The sequence below is a fragment of the Pteropus vampyrus genome, unplaced genomic scaffold (genome assembly GCF_000151845.1).
Source record: "Pteropus vampyrus isolate Shadow unplaced genomic scaffold, Pvam_2.0 Scaffold130, whole genome shotgun sequence".
In the NCBI taxonomy this organism is placed as follows: domain Eukaryota; kingdom Metazoa; phylum Chordata; class Mammalia; order Chiroptera; family Pteropodidae; genus Pteropus; species Pteropus vampyrus.
This window is the reverse complement of record NW_011888911.1, coordinates 4,561,591-4,582,566: the sequence shown is the minus strand read 5'-3', so window position 1 is coordinate 4,582,566 and position 20,976 is coordinate 4,561,591. Positions and strand designations below refer to the sequence as shown.

The 20,976-nt window shown below is 41.2% G+C and overlaps 1 protein-coding gene across 5 annotated transcripts in view; it reads right to left on the bottom strand.

The window, feature by feature from the left end:
* Window positions 1-4,332: 4,332 nt before the first annotated feature.
* The window catches only part of LOC105296855 (protein HIRA), an 80,526-nt gene continuing 63,882 nt past the window's right edge, over window positions 4,333-20,976 (bottom strand). For 4 of the 5 annotated variants that reach the window (XM_023534725.1, XM_023534726.1, XM_023534727.1 and 1 more), the window contains 4 exons: window positions 20,588-20,693; window positions 19,099-19,221; window positions 18,480-18,643; window positions 4,333-5,222 (listed from right to left, as the gene is read on the bottom strand). In XM_023534725.1, the coding sequence (XP_023390493.1) occupies window positions 4,765-5,222; window positions 18,480-18,643; window positions 19,099-19,221; window positions 20,588-20,693 (851 nt within the window). In that variant the 3' untranslated portion in view covers window positions 4,333-4,764. Of the gene's footprint in view, window positions 5,223-16,325; window positions 16,415-18,479; window positions 18,644-19,098; window positions 19,222-20,587; window positions 20,694-20,976 lie in introns of all 5 variants that reach the window. The other variant, XM_011367207.2, reaches the window with a different exon arrangement.

Genomic DNA, 20,976 nt, shown 5'->3' with positions numbered 1-20,976 from the left:
AAGTTTACAGGATACAAGATTAGCATACGAAAATCAATTGTATTTTTATATGCTTGCAATGAACATCTCAAAGTGAGATTTGTAAAACACTTCCATTTATAATAGCATCAGAAAGAATAACAAACTTGGGGATAAACTTTATAAAAGAATTGTAAAACATATTCTTGAAACTATAGAATATTATTGAAAGAAATCAGAGACCTAAATAAATGGAAAGATATTTGTGTTCATTGATTGGAAGACATGATAATGGTAAAATGACAATATCCCCCAAATTTATTCACAGATTCATTGTAATCCCTGTCAGAATTATAGCTGACTTTTTTGTAGAAATTGACAAGATGATTCTCAAATTAATATAGAAAATCAAAGGCCCCTGAATAGCTAGAACAAGCTTGAAAAAGAACAGTTAAGTTGGAGGAGTCATACTTCCTGATTTCAAAACTTACTATAAAGCAACATTAATCAAGACAGTGTGGTATTGGTATAAGGACATAGATCAATGGAATAGAAATGAGAGTCTGGAAACAACCCATGTTTCTATGGTCAACTGATTTTCAACAAGGGTGCCGAGACCATTAAAAAGTGCTGAGACATTGTATAGCCATATGCGAAATAGTGCAGTTGGATTCTTATCTTACACCATATAAAAAAATTTACTCAAAATGGATCAAAGTCCTGAATGTAAGAGGTAAAAGTGTACAACTTTTATAGAGAACAAAAGCGTAAATTTGCATGACCTTGGATTTGGCAATGGTTTCTTAGATATATCGGAAGCATAAGCAAGAAAAAATAAATTTAGCTTTATCAAAACTGAAAACTTCTATGCTTTAAAGACACTATCGAGAAATATAAAGCCTACAGAATAGGAGGAAATATTTTAAAATCCTGTATCTGATAAGGAACTTTTATGTAGAATGTATAAAAAACTTTTACAATTCAATAATAAATCAATTAAAAATTGGCAAGTGATTTGAATAAACATTTCTCCAAATAAGATATTCAAACGGCAAATAAGCATATTAAAAATGCTTAACATAGTTAGTCACTAGGGAAATGCAAATCAAGATGCCTTTTTATACCCACTTGGATGGCTATCATAAAAAGTCCGATAATAAGAATTGTTCGTGAGAATGTTACTGAGCTCAGCAAAGCTGTTTTTCTCTTTTTTTAAAGGACAACATAAGGCATCCTTGTGGCGATGAAATGTTCTGTATCTTTAAAAACAAAACAAAACAAAAACCTAGTTGTAGAATAGCTGGGTCCTATAGTGTTTAACTTTACAAGGGACTATCAAAATGTTAATCAGTGACTAATATTTTGTGTTCTTGGTAGTAATGTATAAAAAGTTCCAGTTGCTCCACATTCCCATCAAAACTCAGTATTGTGTGTAATATATTTTAATGTGCACATATTTTTTTTAAATTTCAGCCATTCTAATAAGTATGTGTTATTATATCATTGTGGTTTTAATTTGCATTTTCTAAATAACTAATGATATTGAACATCTTTTCATGTATTTTATTTGCCATCCATTTACCTTTGGTGACATGTCCTGAGCTTAAAATAAATTACAGAAGAACAAAAATTAAATTTCACAAAAATTAGAAACTTAAATCAACACACAAATAAAATTTAAGGATGAACAATCTGAAGAAAGTATTTGCCATGTATGTGAGAGAACAGGGATAATAAGTCTAATATGGGAAGAGATGATGGATTTTGCTTTCTCTTGAGTGTACCTGCTGCATGTATATACAACCTCCCATTGTACCAACCTAATTTTTAGGGCTCTGACTCCTCACATATGTTCTGGAGGCTGAAGCTGGCAGATACCCAAGGTGATTAGGTCAGAGCTTTGAGAGGCAGGGAGTGCCAGCCCAGGAAGATATAGGCTGGGACTCCCAATAGTCTACTTGCAAACGAAGTTAGCAGACAGCGGTACTGGGAAGGTGTGGGGCATCAGTGGACGGCGGTAGAGAGGACAGCAGGCATTAGGGGTAGGGATGAGGGAAAAACGGACTGTGGCATCAGGGACAATTGGAAGCGGGTAGGGCATTTGGTGCCATCATTTCTTCAAATATTTTTTTCTGTCAACCCCTTCTCTCTCCTCTCCTTTGAGGGCTTCAGTTACTTGTATATTAAGCTACTTTATATTGTTCCATGGCTTACAGGTGCTGTTTTCTTTCCTTTTTCTGGATTTGTTCGGTTTTACACTATTTTTATTGCTATGCCTTCAAATTCACTAATTTTTTCTCCTGCAGTGTCTAATCTGCCATTAATCCTACCCCATGCAGTTTTTCATCTCCATGTTATAGTTTTCATCTCTAGAAGTTTATGACTTTTTTATTATGGTCTTCTATGTCTTAACTTTTGAATATAAGGAATAGTGTTATAATAACCATATAAATGTCCTCTGCTAATTCTGATATCTGTAAATTCTGGGTCAGTTTCAATCAATCAGTCAGATTTATTATTCTCCTCATTTTGGATTGTGTTCCTACTTCGTTGTATGCCTGGTAATCTTTGTTTGGAGGCCAGAGATTTTGAACTTTTCTTGTTGGATGTTACATATTTTTGTATTCTTATAAATCCTCTTGAACTTTGCTTTGCAATGTAATTAATTACTTGGAAACAGTTGATCCTTTTGGGCCTTGGTTTTATTTTTTGTTAAATGGATCTGGAGTAGTGCTCTAATTATTTTCCAATACTGAGGCAAGACTTCCCGAGTACTCTACCCCAAGCCTCTGAGTCATGAGTTTTCCCAGTCTGGTTGGTAGGAACAGACACTATTCCCAGCCCTGGGTGATAACTAGACAATTTTCACTCTAATCCTTTCAGTTAGTTCTTTGCCTGGCCTTGGCCATTTCTTCACGTGTATGCATTGATCAGTACTCAGACAAATACACAAAGGTATTCATTCCCTCCACCAAGCTTCAGGGTTCTCCCCCCGTGGAACTTTCACCTCTCTGGTATTCTGTCCTGTGAATTCTAGCTACCTTGATCTCCCTGGGCTCTCAGCTTCATTTGTTCAACTCAAGTAGTTGGCTGGGCTTTACCTTAGGTCCCCCGCTACCTTTGCTGCACCTGGAAACTCTCTCCAGGTAGTAAGCTGGTGCAGTTGTAGGGCTTATCTTGTTTGTTTTCCATCTCCCAAGGATCACCATGCTTTGTTTTCTGATATCTAGTGTCTTGAGACCATTGTTTCATGTATTTTGACTGGTTCCTTTGGTTGTTTCAGGCAAGAGGGGCAGTTTGGTCCATTACTCATCTTGGCTGGAAGCAGAAATCTCCAACTTTCTGTTTCTTGTCTTCCTTTCCTCTCCAAATAGTATTAAAACACTGATTGACAAAGTTTTCTTCAACAGAGCATTTGCTAAGGGCCGTTTTTGCCTACGTAGTCCCAGTTAGTTCTCGCAACCATGCAGGTTTTCTTAACTTCATCTCCATTTGACAGCTGAAAAGCGGGGGCCAGATTTTTGCTGGTTTGGACCCCAGACAGGCCTGTCAGTCTTGCATCTTTGTACATCTGGTGGCTCCAAAGTTCTCAATGCCTCACTGCTAGGGGAGCTGCCTTACCCACAGAGCATCTCTGGCTCCTCGCTCCTTTAAGAAAAGCTCATGCTGCAGTCTGGCTTTTGAGGTGTCTGCGCCCACATGTAGCCTGTGGGCCAGCTTTGTCAGGCATGCCATATGTGCCTGGGTCTCATCCAGCTACCTGACTTCTGAGTGAGACAGGCAGTGGAATGGCCACTAGACAGAGAAGTAGCCAGAGAGGAGATATCAGTAGCCAGAGTCACCTAAGCCTTCTGATTCCAATTCCAGGCCTCCCTTCCCTGACTCAGGATTATACACAGCTGGCAGAGAGATGACGATGAGGTCCAGGATCCTGGGGTGAAGGTGCTCAGATGCCAAAACAGTTTTCTTAAAAAAGAAACTCTAGCTTCCAGATAATTCTTCAGAAAACATTAGTCTGTACATACTGATTTCATTTCATTAAATTGGCAAGTTAACCACAGCCTTTGGTGCCCAGCATGATCAGGGACCTGGGCACAGCACAGCCAGAACCAAAGACCTCAGTGCTTGGCCTGGCAGAAGACACATGCGAGGTGGCCTGTCTGCTACCCTCAGTTCTGCCTGAGGTGCTGCATGACCAGGGTAGTGATCTCCACGTTGTAAAATGAATTTCTGCAAGGAGGGCCCAGGGCAGAATTAGATAACATCAAAGACATATTCTGGCTCCAATGTTCCATCATCGCCCATTTCAGGAGAGGGATCCGCAGTAGGGGGAGAAGGTGGAATTTAGAAGGAAAAAGGCAGGGGAAGCCAGGATGATTTGGTATCCAATGCGTGTTCATTTATTTTACACTTACAAAAGAAATCGCCCACCCTCTGCCCCATCCCCCAAAAAAGTCTCTTTTTACAAACATTTAAAAATTAAAACCAAATGAAGATAGACAAGTTAATTTCAGTACAATTATTTTTCAATGTAGCTGTCATAATTAGAGTTTAAATTTCCTACAAGTAACCAATGTCCAAGTGACTTATAGGTAAATCCTGATTATTGGCCAAAAGAAAAATTCCATATTACAAGTTAGCAAATTCTAGTACAAAAATAGTCCGTGTATTGGAATAGCCTTTCCTTTTACATAGCTCTCGAGTCAGTCTACTGACTGCATAATACACTAATGTTTCAGGGTTCTCTCTTTCACAAATGGCTCATTCGTCATAGCTGAAGCAGCACAGTGCCTGCAGTGGCAGGGGCTAGTGTCCACCTCGGGACCGTGCTGGAGACGACAGGCCTGGGAGTGCCTCACTGACTCCATGGCAGCAGTGCAGAGCCCCAGCCCCTGCTCCGCACGGGAGTCCTGGAGGGAGGGATGAGTTGTGGGCAGAGCCGCCCCTTTCCAAGGGAGCAGCAACAAGCCCAGGACACAGGGGAAGTCTACCCAGGAAGCTGGGCTGGCACTGGTACAGGACAGCCCACATCATGCCAGTGTCTCCTCGTCCTACTGGAGCCCGACGAGGTGAGAGGCGACCCTGCGCGTCATCAGCAGCGAGAGTGTGCCCCTGCCCTAGCTGTACCCAGGGCAGGTGTGAACAGGCTACTTGTCCCTCAGGATGTCGAGCTGTTCCTGACACTCGGTGAAGAGGCGCTGGAAGCGGAGGTTCTGCCCGATGACTGGCAGCAGCTCCTTCAGCAGTTCCCTCTTCCGCAGACCCTGTGGACACAGGAGTGACAGCTGAATGCGAGTGTCAGTGAGGAGACCCTGACTGTGGGGGGCTTTCCTGGCCTGGAAGAGACCCTTGTGTCTACCCATCTGACCCCCTGGCACCCCTTGGAGAAACCATAGATGGATGAGAAAAATTTCTCTGCATGCTGGGAGGGCTGAAAGACTGAGCTGAGGTGTAAGGGGTGGAGTGGCAGAGTACGGGGGAGAGATATGGTACAAGGATACAGCAGAAAATTGAGGGTAGGTTCTGCTCCTCTGTGTTCCCTAAGTCTGCTGGAAAAGTCACCGTTGGCCTTCTAATGCACTGATTAGTGGCCACAGCAGCTTGGCCTTCCAGAGCAGGATGAAAGTAGGATATCAGGGCAGAGGGTCAGATGGATGGCTACCAGGAAGGGCTGCTCCCTCATGCAAATGCTCTCCAGGGGCTTGAGGTCAAGCCCAGGGGTGAGGAGGCACCTGGAGACAATTATTGACTTTGGTTTTACAGTCCTGGGATCTCTGCCCTTGGCTCCTGCCCATGTCTCTTCCATGCATGGACGCACTGGCACCAAGGTTGACCTGGGCTCTTCTGTAACATGCACTGACAGGCGGGGTCTCCACTGCACAGAACCCTGAGGCGCACAGTTGCTACAAAGGGAAAGCCAAAAACCAACAATACTGACCACTGGAAGAGAAGGCTCAAGATGTTCAAATAAGTATGGTAATAAGATAAGGAATTACAGAAAAGAACAAAGTATAGATATTAAGTTTGAGCAACACAGTGGTTGAAAGAGATGGAATTAGCAGGAGAATGAACATTGCTAAGACCAAGTCAGAGTAAGGTCAGGTGGAGGAGCAGCTCATGTCGAGCAGGGAGGCGCACAGAGAGGAAACTCTAAGAGGAGAAACTGTATAGGATAAGTAAACGCAGATGGAAGGTGGCAAATGGGCCCAACATCTATATAATGAGTCTCACAGGAGAGAAGGAAATATCTGAAGAAATAATATGGACAGATTTCTCGTAATTAAAGAAAAATGAATGGCCTTAGTTGAATGGCCTCCATCAAGTGCTGATGAAGTAAGATACAGAAAAACATATTTAGAAACATTAGAATGAAAAATACAGAACTTGTGGATTTCAAAGACAGAAAAATTCTGAAAATTTCTAAATAACAAGAGCATATCATCTACAAAGAAAGAGACACCAAGATTCACAATAAAGCAGTATTTTTAATATAATGGGGGAAAAAAAACTTCATAATCTACTTTTTTATTCAACCAAATAGTCATTCATATAAGAAGGTATAATAAAAAATATTGTCAGGCTTGCAAGGCCTCAGGTTTGCCACATGTAGGATTCACCCTGAAAATGTTCTGGAGGAAATACTCAAAGTAAGAAGAAATACACAGAGATGATGCTATAAGAAATATAGAAAGTAATGTGATCAATTCTCTTGCTAAAGTTTATGCTGGTCTTAAAAAAAAAACAAGGAACCAAAAAATGTAAATGGTTTGAACTTGTGATGAAAAAGCAGCTTGTCAAATTCCAAAAGGCCAGCCATGATATTGGCAAGAAACACACAAACATAGATACAGAAATACTGAAAGTTAAAGATAGAGAACAATATGTTAGTAAATTTTTAAAAAGAAAGCTTGTGATGTACAATTATCAGACAAACTAGACTTTCAGACAAAAACATTATTAGAGAAAGTCAAGAGAGAAGGACAAAACCACCATCACACGGAGATTCAATTAGTGATGGGTCAGAAAAGGAAAAATCTGCAGATTCAGGTAATTCGAACTGAACATTCAGTAAACATGACCTAATGGACATATACAGAATGAGGCACCCACAACTAGAAAACACACATTCTTCTTTGGCACACATGGAAATATGAAAAACTGCTCTAAAAGCAAACCTCAACAAAATAATAGTTCTCATGTAGATTGTGTGTTGGCATGGGCCAAATCCATCCTACTTTCTATTTTTATAAATAACTTTATCAAAATGCAGGCACACTTGCCTATTGTTTATATAGTATGCTACAACAGCAGAGTTGAGTAGTTGCAACACAGGTCATGTCAGTTTGCAAACCCTGAAATGTTTACTCTCTGGTACCTTATAGAAGAAATTTGCCAACCCCTGAGGTGGGGCAGGACCTGCCCCTGCACCTGATATAGATCATGTTCTCTAAACTACAACTGACTAAAATACAACTGAATAAAACTCATGGATAAAATAATTAAGTTAATTATTAGTATATTGAAAATTAAAAATGACTTACAAGTGAATGGAAATAAAACATCAAATACCGTAAAACTGGAGGGTTGCAGCAAACAGAGGGCTTTTAATAGGAACACTTTCAAACACAAAATGGCTTATGTTAAAGAATATGAAAGAGTGACAACCAATGATCCATGAGTCCAATCTAAGGTACCGAGGTAGAGAAGAGGGGGAAGATATCAGAAAAAACATTTTTAAAAAGCAGAAGGAAGATGATAATAAAAAATTGAAAACAAACATAGAATAGATGAATAAAGAAAAAAATCAGTTTTTGGAAAACACTAAAAAAGACAAATCTCTAGCAAGATTAATCAAGGAAAAGAAAAAAAGGTCAAAGAAATCAATGTTAGGACCACACAAGAGAGATAACTGCAGATACAGAAGAGATAAAAAGATACAGTCAGTACTACCAACAACCAATGAATTTGAACATTCATAGAACACAGACTAATTCCTAGAAAAATATAATTTCTTTAAACTGCCTCAGAAAGAAGTAGAAAATAGGAGTTAAATCTTACCTCAAAGAAACCATCAGGTATACTACATTTTTAAACTTATGTTTAAGAAACTTCCAAGGAACAGATTTTTCCAATCTTATACAAACTCACAAAATAAAAAAAGAGTAATTACCCCCACATGTTCTATGAGGCAAAGAAACCTTAATTCTAAAACCTGACAAGGATGAGAATGGAAGATCCCAGGCCAATTTCACTCATGAAATCAGGTGTACAAATCCTCTATAAGTCATGAGTAATCAATTCTAACAGAGCATTAAAAAAAAAAATAACTTTGACCGAGTTTATCCAACTGAGATAAAGCAAGGGGAACTTAATATTAGAAAACTCATAAATATAATTTGCAATATTAATAATTTTAATATTATGTACAAAAAAGCATGAGCCTTGGAAAATAAAAAAATAAAATGATTATTTGAGATGACTTGATTGCTTACTCTACATAGAAAACACAGAACTATTGACAAATAAAAAACCAAAGTCAAATGAATTTACATACAACAGCTATGAATAATTAGAAAATATAAATAAAACAATATATCATTTAGAATAGCCACAATTATAAAATTTCTAAGAATAAATTTAACAAAATATGTGCATGGCCTATGTACTAAAAGTCATAAAACTTTACTGAAAGGCATTAAGAAAACCTAAATAAATGAAGAGTGCTGATGAGAACAGTGGCAAGAAGAGAAAATGGACTAATTTTCAGGTAAAGGCTGCAAAAGGCAGTGGTGTGTTGAGAGCTGCAGGGGAATTGCAGACCCAGGGGTGCCCGGGGACAGAGATTATGGGTAGAATACAAGAGAACATTTAAGGTTGTAGGAAGAAGCAGGAATGAGACTTTTAGGGAAATAAAAACATTAAAAGCAGCCATATATGGCGGGGCGGGGGGGGGGGGGGGGAGAAAGGCACATGCAAAGGCCTGGAAAGAAACATCCCCAGAAAAGGCTTGAGAGGACCATAAGCTTTCATGATGGGCTGAGTAGTACAGATAGTTTGCGAAGACTGGGAAAGATGGCTGTTTTTTTCCAAATGTCCAATATTCAACAAAAGGTCACAAGGCATACAAAGAAACAGGGAAATATGGCCCATTAAAAGGAACAAAATAAATCTCCAGTAACTGACCCTAAAGAAACATAGGCCTGGAACTTGTGTGACAAAGATTTTAAAACAGCTGTCTTAAATATGCTAAAAGAGAACATAGATAGACACCCTAAATGAAATCAGGAAAGCAATATGTAAAGAAAGTGAGATTATCAACAAAAAGACAGATATTATAAAAAAAAGAACCAAAGTGAAATTATGGAGCTTAAGAATACAAAACTTGAATAGGAAAATTCACTAGAGGGGTTCAACAAACAGACAAAAGCAAGAATCAGTTAATAAAGTCAGGTTATTTGAAATTATTGGGTCTGAAAAACAATCCAAAAATAGAATGAAGAAAAGTGAAAACAGGCTAAGGGACTTATAGGACACCATCAAGAAGACCAAAAAGAATGAGAGAGAGAGAGAAAAGAGAAGAGAGTTTATTTGGAGAAATAATGGCTGAAAACTGTTCACATGTGAGGAAAGACATGGACCTATGAATCCAAGAAGATCAAGGAACACATCATGTAGGAAAGACCCAAAGGAACCTATTCTGTGACACACTATAATCAAACTATAGAAAGTTAAAGACAAATAGAATGTTGAAAGCAGAAAAGTAACTAGTTATGTAAAAGGGATCCGCAATAAGATAAGAGGATTTCTCAGCAGAAACTTTGAAGGCCAGAAGGCAGTGAGATAACACATTTAAAGTGCTGAAAGAAAAACTGACATGTTATCTAGCAACACTGTCCTTCAAAAATGAGAGAGAAATTAAGACATTCCCAGATAAATAAAAACTGATGGAGTTTATTACCATTAGACCTGCCCTACAAGAACTGCTAAGGGGGTCCTTCGAGTTGAAATAAAAGCACACTAGGCAATAAAATATAAAGCTCTCTGGTAAAGATAAATATATAGATACAAACAAAAACCCATATTATGAAATTTTGTTCGGTAACTCCATTTTTAATTATTTTACAGGATTCAAAAACAAAAGTATAAGAAATGAGACATCTATGTTAAAGGCTACACAATATGCAAAGATATGTGACATCAATAATGAAAAGGCAGAGTAGAGCTATAAAGGATAATACAACGTTTGTGTAAGCAAATGAAATTAAACTGTCATTAGTTTAAAATAAATTGTTAAATAAACAAATTGTTATGACTTAAGAATGTTTTTGTTATCCCCATGGTTACCAAAAGAAAATATCTAGAATATATGCAAAAGGAAATATAAAGGAATATAGTAAGAGCGGAAATGAGGGTCAAAAAAGCCATAAAATACAAAAAACAAAAAACAAAATGGAAATATTAAGTATTTACCTATCAGAAATGAAATGTAAATGGATTATACTCCCTAATCAAAAAAAAGATTGAAAAAAGACTCCAACTATATGTTGCCTACAAGGAACTCAATTTAGATGTAAGGATACACATAGGTTGAAAGTAAAAGGATAGAAAAAGATAGCCCTTGTAAACAATAACCAAACTAGAGAAGAGATAACTATACTAACAACAGATAAAATAGAATTTACATCAAAAATTGTTACAAGAGACCAAGATCACTACATAATGATAAAGGGGTCCATTAACCAAGATGTAAACATATATACATCAAACATCAGCACTCCTAAATATATGAAGCAAACACTGTCTGAATTGAAGAAGAAATAGACAGCTTTACAATATCCCATTTTCCATAATGGATAGAACAACCAAACAAAAGATCAATAAGGAAACAGAGGGGCTGAAAAACTGTATAGACCAGCTGGACCTAACAGACACTCCGCCCAAGAACAGGAGAATACACATTTTTCTCAAATCCACATGGAACATTTTCTAGGACAGACCATATTTTAGGACACAAAACAAGTCTCAATAAGTTTTAAAAAATTGAAATCATAAAAGCATCTTTTCCAATCAAATAGAATGAAACTAGAAATCAACAGAAGGAAAACTGGAAAATCCACAAATATGTAGAAATTAAACAATACACCGTTAAACAACCAGTGATTCAAAGAAGAAATCACAAGGAAAATTAGAAAATATCCTGAGACAAATGAAAATAAAAATACAACATACCAAAAATTGTGGAATGTTGCAAAACTACTGGTTAGAAAGAAATTTCTAGCTGTAAGAATCTACAAAGAAAGATCTCAAATACAACCTTCTGTCTTAAGAAACTAGAAAAATAAAATAAAACTAAGCCCAAAGCAAGCAGAAGCAAGAAATAGATATTAGAGCCAAAATAAATAAATGGAGAATGAAAATGAAACCAGAAATGAACTCTTTGAAAAAATCATCAAAGTTAACAAACTTTTAGTTAGATGGACTAAGAAAAAAAGAGAAGACTAAATAACAACAATCAGAAATTAAACAGGGACATTACAACTGATGTCACAAAAATAAAAAGGATTATAAGAGAATACTATGAACAATTGTACGTCAACAAATTGGATAACCTAGATAAAATGGACATGTTCCTAGAAACACACAACATGCCAAGACTGCATCATGAAGAAATAGAAAATCCAAATAGACCTATAATTATCAAGGAGATGGGATCAGTAATCAAAAGCCTCTCAACAAAGAAAAGCCTAGGACCAACCAGATTGCTTCGCTGGTGAATTTTACTAAACATTTATATAAAGAAACATTTACCACACACTCTTTCAAAAACTTGAAGAGGAGCAAACACTTCCAAATCCATTCTATGAGGCCAGCATTACCCTGAAATCAAAGCCAGACAAAGACACTACAAGAAAAGAAAACCACATACCACATTAACAGAATGAAGGAAAAATAATCCCAGAAGATCATGCCAGTTGATTCAGAAAAGCATTTGACAAAATTCAACAGTTTTATTATAAAAGCACTCAACAAACTAGCAACAGAAGAAAACCATCTCAATATAATAAAGGCCAAAGCTAACGTACTCAATGTTAAAAAACTGAAAGCTTTTGCTCTAAGGTCAGAAATGACCACTTTCACTACTTTTATTCAACATAGTGCTAGAAATGCCAGAACAATGAGGCAAGAAAAAGAAATAAAAAGCATTTAAATTGGAAAGGAACAAGTAAGCTTATTTGTTCCCAAACGACAGGATCTTATATATAGAAAACCCTAAAGTTTCCACACGCACACACAAAAAAACTGTTAGAACTAATAAACTCAGCATGTTTACAGAATATGAAACCAACATCCAAAACTAATAATGAACAATATAAAAAGTAAATTAAGAAAATAATTCTACTTACGATAACCTCCAAAAGAATAAAATACTTATAAATAAACTTCACTAAGGAGGTGAAAGACTAGTACACTGAAAACTACAAAACGTTGCTGAAAGAAATTAAGAAGACGTAAATAAATGGAAAAACATCTCATATTCATGGATTGGAAGACTTAGTATTGTTAAGGTGTCAATAATACCAAAAGTGATTTATAGATTTAATGCACTATCAAAATCCTACTGTCATTTTTCACAGAAATAGAAAAATCCATCCTAAAATTCACATGAAATCTCAAGGGATTTTGAATAGCCACAAGAATCTTTTTTTAAAAAAAGATGAAAGGTGGAGGTCTCATACTTCTTGACTTCAAAACTTATTTCAAAACTACTGTACTTTTTAATTTTTGAACTATGGTACTATATTACCATTTGAAATAAATTTTAAAATTAAAAATTGAAAAACTTCATTTAAAAAATGAAAGGGAATGAAGTAAACTGCTATAAACAAAGCAAAAAATTCTGTCTGCCTGTGGCACCAGGGGCAAGCTGAAAGAGAATCTGCTCTCTGGCCTGAAGGCTGGTATCAATACCAACAGCCACCAAGTGCCACCTCCTACCCTGTGCACTCATTAATAGGTGATGTTTCCCACTGTTTCAGGCAGTATTCTGGAACATAGCTATCACCCACTCTGGCCAGTGTCATAGGTCCTACAGTGAAGACCTTGGCAGAGGAAGGCTTCACCAAGAGCAGGCCGTGGCTGGGGAGACAGTGGCAAGCACAGAGCTCAGGCACCTGAAGGATGGCTGTTTAGTGCCCCAACCCTCTGCTTCCTGTCTCCCTCCTGCGCACATTGAGCCATGAGACTTAAGGAAAAGAAGCTTGAATCTTCAGGTCCCCTGAGGTGTACTGGCAGCTCCTATCACAAAGAGAAACTTCCTCAATATATAAAGAATTCCTACAAACCAATTTGCACGAATTTTGTCATGGATGTGCTCATGGACCATGAGCAGACCAGCTATTTTAGATGATCTACAGGAGGTAGAAAGCAGGCGGAACCACAGTGATGGTGCCCCTGGGAAGGAAGCCACAGACTCTCCTGGGCAAATCCCCAATGAAGTGTCCTGCTTAGAGATGGCAAAACAACCAACAGGACGGAGTGGGAAAGGAGAGTACATGGTCACTAACTGGTGGCCTCTCTGTGCCCTCTTCCCCCTGTGCACCACTCTGGCCTAGAGTGCTTACTTTAGGCTGAGACAGAGATTTGCTAGGTAGAGCTCTTGCTGATGTCTCAAGCTATAGCTCCCAATGTGGCAGTTGGGTTACAGAGTGAAGCCCCATAACCTGGCCAGGTGAAGGGGTTAGTTGGGCACATGCCTACCTGTCTCCTACCCAAGCAGATGGCCCATCAGGCTACCCCAGAGGTGAGGTGTGCTGGGGAAACAGCTCTACTCTTGCAGGTAATTCAGAAAAACCCTTTCCACTGAGAATGGGGACAAGTTGGACAAATAGAAATATACCTCAAACAGCTAATGTGCTAGTGATGAAGGACTGAGCTGGGATGTGGGAAAGGCAGAAATCCAGTGAGAGACATCTTTGCCTCGGGAGTATTTACTGATGAGGAAGAGGCTGAGCAGAGCTTCTACCAGACTTGAGGGCATAGAGGGACCAAAGCAGGGGCATGGAGCCCATGAAAAGTAGAATCCCCAGTAAATCACCTCTCCTTTGTTCTGACACCCGAAAGACAAGCACTCTAGAATAAGGTAGTACACCAGTCCCTGCATCAACTAGTACCCAGATTTGAGTCCTCAGGCAGCCCAGGAGATTTCAATCCCTGAACTGGGTTGAAGAGGCCTTGCAGGGCTGGGGCAAAGAGCTAGCAGCAGCAAATAAAAGTGCTATGTTGAGGAAGATAACATCACATAATAAACATCACATTATTTCTACAAATAATTTTTCAAATACTAGGTCCAGTAGACAGTCAAAAATAACCAGGCATACAAGGAGATAAAACAATATGAATGTTTTACCAGCAGAAACATTTCTAGAAAACAGATCCACAAGTGCTTCTGATATTAAAACTATGCTCATGCAAATAAAAGACTAAATTGAAAATTTGAGGAAGAATTGAAACTATAAAAAATAATACAGCAGATTCCAAAAAAGAGAGAATATATTATATCTCAGTGATGTTGGGGAAAATGGAAGAGAATATAATCAAAGAGAACCTAGGAAAAACCACAGAATGAATGAAAGACACAGACTCAGAGCTTCATGAAACTTCAAAACACCAAGAGAGGATCCCAAAAGAGCTTGCAAAGCAATGGAAATCAGATTCGTGGCAGTTTTTAGCAACAACAGTGGATGCTAAAAGTTTGTGGCACAACACATTTAAAGCTCTAAGGGAATTGATTTTGAACCTCAGATTTTATTAGCCAACCAAATTAAGATCTATTACAATAAAATAAAAAACAGAGGAGGCCAAATACACACCAAGGCCTTCGGAACCTTGTGAGACTGATCCTCCAATCTTTCACCCTTCCATTGCCATTCTGCTCAGCTGTTCCTTTTATGCTGCAAGACACCCCTCCACACACATCTCAGGACCTTTGTACTTGCTGTTCCCTCTTCCCTCAAATATCTGTGGGGCTTCATCCCTCACCTTTTCTGGTCTCTGTTCAGTCAATTAGGTCTTTCTTGATCATCCAATATAAAATAGCATCCTGCCAGTACTCCGTATCCCCCTTCTCTCTATTCTTTTTTATGGCTCTTATCCCCACCCAATACATTATATGTACTTGTTCATTTGTTTCAAATATGCCTCTCTCCACAAGAGTGAAGATCCACAAAGAAAGGGCCCCTGTTTGCTTTAGTCATTGCTGCCTGCCCTAGGCCTGGCCAGGGAAGTTGCTACATGAATATTTTCTCAGTGACTGAATGAAGCAGTGGAACTTTTGGATCCACAACTTCTCCCATCTCTCACCAACCTGCCCCTTTTCCAGTTCAGTCAATGCACTAGCATCCCCCTGGGCAAGCCAAAAGTATCTGAAGGTAAGGCACATACATTATTCTCTTTTCCTTACCTACTTCATATCCAACCACCCACACACCAAATCTTTTTGGTTCTGCCTTCAAAACACATCCTGAATCTGTCTCCTTTCCCCTCTTTAGAGCCATCACACTGATCCAAGGCACCTTCATCTATTGCCGGGACTGTTGCAAAAAACAAACCCCAACTGGTTTTCTATGTCAGCTCATGTCACCTCTGCTGGCTGGTTTTCTACATCAGTTCACATCAGCTCTGTGCAAACTCCTTCAACAGCTCCCCCTGCCTAGACTAAAACTCCAGCTCCATGATTTACTTTCTGCTCACCTCTTTTGCCACCTCTCACTGTCTCTTCTACCTACTATGTCCCAGCCACAGCAGCCTCAATGTGCCATGCCCTCTTTGCATCTACCACCACCTCTACCAAAAAAGCTGTCCCCAGGACTCTGCAGAGCTGGCTCATTCTTAACCTTGGGTTTTATCCTCAAAGTCCTCTTCTGAGGTCTTCTGTGGCCACACTTTGCCAGGCACACTTGTCTTATCACTCTGCTTATTTCCTTCTTAGCACAATCCACAGTCTAAACCTATCTTGTTGACTAAATTGCTTACTTGCTTATGTGTGCCTCCCTACCAGACTGTGAGCTCCAGGAGAGCAGGGAAGGATCTTTTATCTTTACTACTGACCAAACCCACAGCCCCGGGCATGCAGCCTTCCTCAGCACAGGTATGTGGCTGAATGCTCCCTAGGCTTGATGCCAAGGGCCCAGCTCCTGCTAGATCATGCAGTGCTGGAATCTAACCCACTTACTGATGCTGGGACCCAAGGCAGTAAGCTGGAGATGTATAATGGGGAAGAATTTCAAAGGACTTTGGCTTACTTTTTAAATCTCCACTTTTACTTTTCAAGAGAGAATTCTTGCAGCAAGAATGAAAGAAGCACCTACCACTACTGTTGACTCCCACTGGCTTCCAGTGGAGTAGTGAACTGGACCCAGTAAGTCCTTGCATATTTCTCGGAGTCGGTATTCAAACCCTAATTACAGAAAAAAAACAAAAGAACAAAAACAAAACAAAACAGAAATAGGAACACATTACAAAAAGAAATAAAAAATCAAGAATATGCTAAGTTGCTGTGTATATTCAAAACAGAATGAACAAATGCTTATTTCGTTGCCTATGATGGGCAAAATGCTTTTTGCATGTCTCTCAGTTTGGGGCACTGAGACCCATAATGACAGATTCTCACTCATTCACCCACTCCCTTGACAATGTATGCAGTGGCCACTCTGTGTGCTAGGCCCATGGGAAAAATGACACATGGCCAGCTCTGGGATGAACACTCCGAGGTGATGGGAAAACATGGGAAACTGTAGAAGGAGGGGAGAGCACTAGTCAGATTTGCTTGAGAGAAGACGTCTTAGCAGCCAGTATGAGAAATCAGCAGGGTCAGGAGGCAGCCTTTGGAGGTAAGAGATGGCAAGGATATGAGTTTAGACTGAGGAGGTGGTGACTGAGCAGACAGGAGAAGCAACTGTCAACTCAAGGGTTATGGGCACAGCCAGGTGGAGTGCCAGAAATGTTGAGGCAAGTCTAGGGGTCTGTTGGCACTGCGGGCAGCTGAAGCCATAGGAAATGGATGAAATTACCCAAAGATGAGGGTAGAAAATAAGGATGAAGTTGGAATCTAAGGAATTTCAGAAATCAGTGGGGTCTCCCTTTAAAACTTAAGTCTTCTTTTAACGGTTGAGGAAGCAGGGGCTAGAAAGAGGTGACTTGTGTATGGACATGGGAACAGACATGTGGAAGATAGAGAAAAAGAAGCAAGCGGCAGAAGTAGTCCCACAAACAGGTGCAGGCTCCAGAGGAGGCAGCAATTTTATGCAGGGCATCAAGGTGAGTCCTGATCAACACCCAGGATGAAGCAAACCAGAGAGGAGCCAGAGGAGGGGTTTCCTTAGCGGAATGGAGTGTGAGGCCCAGATGTTACTGGAGCATCCTGGAAAAGGGGTGAGGGCTTGGGAAAATTGAGTGTTCAGAAATGCCAGTGACAACACATTCTGGGCGACCACATAGACTGGGTGGGAAAAGTAAACATCAAACTCATTATTGGAGTCAGATGGGAAGGGGGAGGGCTTTGAACTGGTCAGCCATTAGAGGTGTGTGTGCAGCAAGGTGTATATATATATACATGCAGTTGCATCAGAGGCAACATGTTTGTAGGGGTTTGGCATGTTTCTTTTCTGTCTTTTCTATACTTAAATTTTCTTCTCTAAATCGTAAACAATAATGTTAAAAGCAAAGCAAGGCCAGAAGAGGCTGTGGGGTAGGCTGCTCTGTAACATGAGTAGTGACAGGGAGAATGCTAGGAGGACCAGACCCCAGGCCACAGTCCTGGAGGTCAAGCTCAAGCTGGAGGAAGGCTGGTAAGTCAGACTCCATGCTTGCCTAGCAGAGAAATGAAAGGTGATCTTGAGAATAGGACAGTCACCTCTTGCAACACACTTTGCTTTCTGCTGACCAACAGGGGTATACTGGGGAGAAGACATGGGTGCTAAGAGCCTTGGCAGGGAAAGCTGGGCTGAAAGGACAGGGGGAGGTGCTGGAAAACAGGTTAGCTCTTCCAGGAGAGACTACAGAAAAGGAAGAGGAATGCAGGTACACTGGATGCTGCAAGAAGACACCCTCCCCTGGGGTGTCCAGCTTGCTGACCGCTGATACTCTTAGGGTGTGAAGGAGGGCAAAAGTCTGAGTATCCCATTTGCATGTCTTTTCATGAATCCCCTGACTCTACATCATCCCACTGCCAATCCTTCTGGCCCTTAAGGAATACTCTATTCAGGGCCTGTAGTGGAGCTGGATGCCTGCTGAGCTGCCCAGGTTACAGCTCAGGCTTGGAGATGGGGGGCTGAGGGCCCACCATGCTAACAGGGGAGCCAAAGACCAGGGCTTCCGGGGTAACCATGAAAGACTGAGAGGAAAGAGTACAGAGAGACCTAGGCCACTGCACCTCTGACCTGACTCATTGGCTTCAGGACAGATGTATTGGGACAGGGATTGAGCTGGGCCCAGGAAGATGAAGGGGCCACCAGGAACCTTACCTTCATTCACGAGGTACCGTGCGTAGAGGAGGAGCCAATGGCGGTACTCATGGCTGGACTGCAGGGTGAGTGCTGCCGCGACCTGGTTCTCCAGGTAGGCCAAGGTGGTTTCCTGCTGCACCACATGAGGCACGGAGAAAAGCCGGGCTGCCTGTCTCCCTGAACTGCGGAGACCGGCAGGGTACACATCATGAGGTGGCAGGCACTGCATCATGCAGGAGGCTCCCACCGTGCACCCCAGGGCACCAGCAAGGATCCAGCAGGGGGGCAGATGTTAGACTCCACACTGGCCCACCCATCCCCAGGTCCCAGCTGTGGACCTCCTGGATACTCTGGCACCCCAGGTGTACCCCATCCTGTGCCTGCCATTTAGGCCCCTGAGGTGACAGGCCAGAGGCCCAGATGGCCACCACTACTGCCCAACATGGGTGTCTATGACCCAATGCACCTCAGACTGCCATCTGGGCCCTGAAGTAACAGGGCTTGCTACCTGACGTGGGCCTACAACTCTTGGAACCCACAACTTGCCTGTACACAAGGGATAGCAATCAGAGAGCTGGCCTGGGTGGGACTGTACTTGCATAACCCAGCCACCTTTCCCAGCACTTGGGTCACCTACGTGGAAGCACGGCCCTGGATTATGGCTAAGGGTCCCGAGCACAGCATGGCATCCTGGGGAGGCAGGCTGCTCCTGAAGTCCGCACACTGGGCCAGGGAGTCCTGCTTGTCAGAAACCAGGTTCCTGGGGAGGCAAAGGCAGGAGCTGAGCTCAGGAAAACCAGGAGGTCCACCAGAGGAGGCTGGCGGCAAGGTGAAGAGCAAGTGCCATGTAACCTGTTGTGAGAATACCAGCAAAGACTGAGTGTCATTGCATTCTCAACTCAGGCCCCTCACGGACAGGTTTCGTAACAAGGGAACATTAATGACAGTGAAGGTCACTGGCAGGGCTCTCGTCATGAATACTTCTGCCCTGTGGTCTTGGTTCCTGGGGCCAGGGGGCCTATTTGTGAAGTGTGCCCAAAATGCTTGCCTACCCGAGGGCCCACATGGCCTAGTCCTTGGAAACTACCAGGAATGCCAGGGCTCCAGCCTTCCTGTGCTTCCACAACATCCTAGGCAGTCAGCTCATCGTCTCCAGACCTTTCACATCTTTGTGAAGAAAACATTCTTCATATACGTTTAAAACAAACAGCTGCCTTTGTAAATGTGTCCGAAATACAAAGGGTCAACATTTCCCTTCTTAAATAGCTGGCTTGTTTCCATTATTACAGTAATCACATATACACGACATTTAGCAATTTGGAAGAGCAGACAGTTGGGAGTTTTTGAGTTTTTAAAAAATTTTTTTAACTCAAGAACAAGATCTCAGTGTGGGATAAATTTGTGCCTAGCAACTGTGAATGGAAGTGCTAGAGGTTAGTAGCTTGGGTCTAAAGGATCAAAGGTGCAGATAGAAAAATTTCTTGGAGAGGCTGGTACACAGTGTACTCAGTTTACCTGTCTGGGTTAGGGTTTCTGATGGATAAAGAGATTTTACAAGTACAGAAAAGGGTTCCAAATTCCAAAATGGGCATACTTGGTAACCACGCAACCTTACTAATTTACAAAGTCAGCTGGAAGTGCTACTTGACTCCTCTTAAGCTGCGAACTTAACAAGTGCTGGCAAAGCCACTGTGGAGTTGGCTCTCTGTACACTAATGACAGTTAAGGAGGTCAGCCTGGGTATATATATTTACAACCATAAAAAATTTCAAATGCCTATTCCAACCAAAATGACTGCAGAGAACAATGCAGACAAAGGAAAGTACCCCTGTGCACAGGCTCTGAGGGAAGAGAGGCTGTGGGCCACTAGCTTCTCACAGGGACAGTGGAATCTGTACGGGTGTATTTGAGTTCCATCTCCTCCAGCAGACAGAGCCCACCGAGGCTGTTACTGTGGCCTCTATTCCAGGGCCCAACTCTCAGGGGAAGCTGAGCCAGGCAGGCCTTACCACCAGGACTAGGAGCCTTTGTTCCCTGCTCTGGGATCCAGCTTAGATGGATACTCTCTCGGGGGCTTGCTTACCATGTAGAAAGTGACGGATTAAAGCAGTAGGTGGCTTGCTTACCATGTAGAAAGTGACGGATTAAAGCAGTAGGCCTTCCCATCGGACAGGTTCATCACTGGGATTCCATGCTGTGTCAGCAAGATCTGTGACACTGTCATATCACTTCCTGGGAAGACACCAAGAAAATGGGTTCCATATATATTTTGATCAGCAAGTGCTTGAGCATGCACCAAAGGAGAAATGTGTACCATGGCTCCCACAGTCCCAGCAACAGGCACCTTAATGCTGACTCAGCAACCAGGGAGTTGCTGCTCTGCTCTGCATAAGCTATTCTCATTGCCCCTCACCAAGTTCTTTGTCACCTCTCAAGAACCCATTCAAATAAGCCCCAGAGAGGGTATATATCCCTGTAACACTGAATATATTGGTCTGGGCCCAAAGCCCCAGAG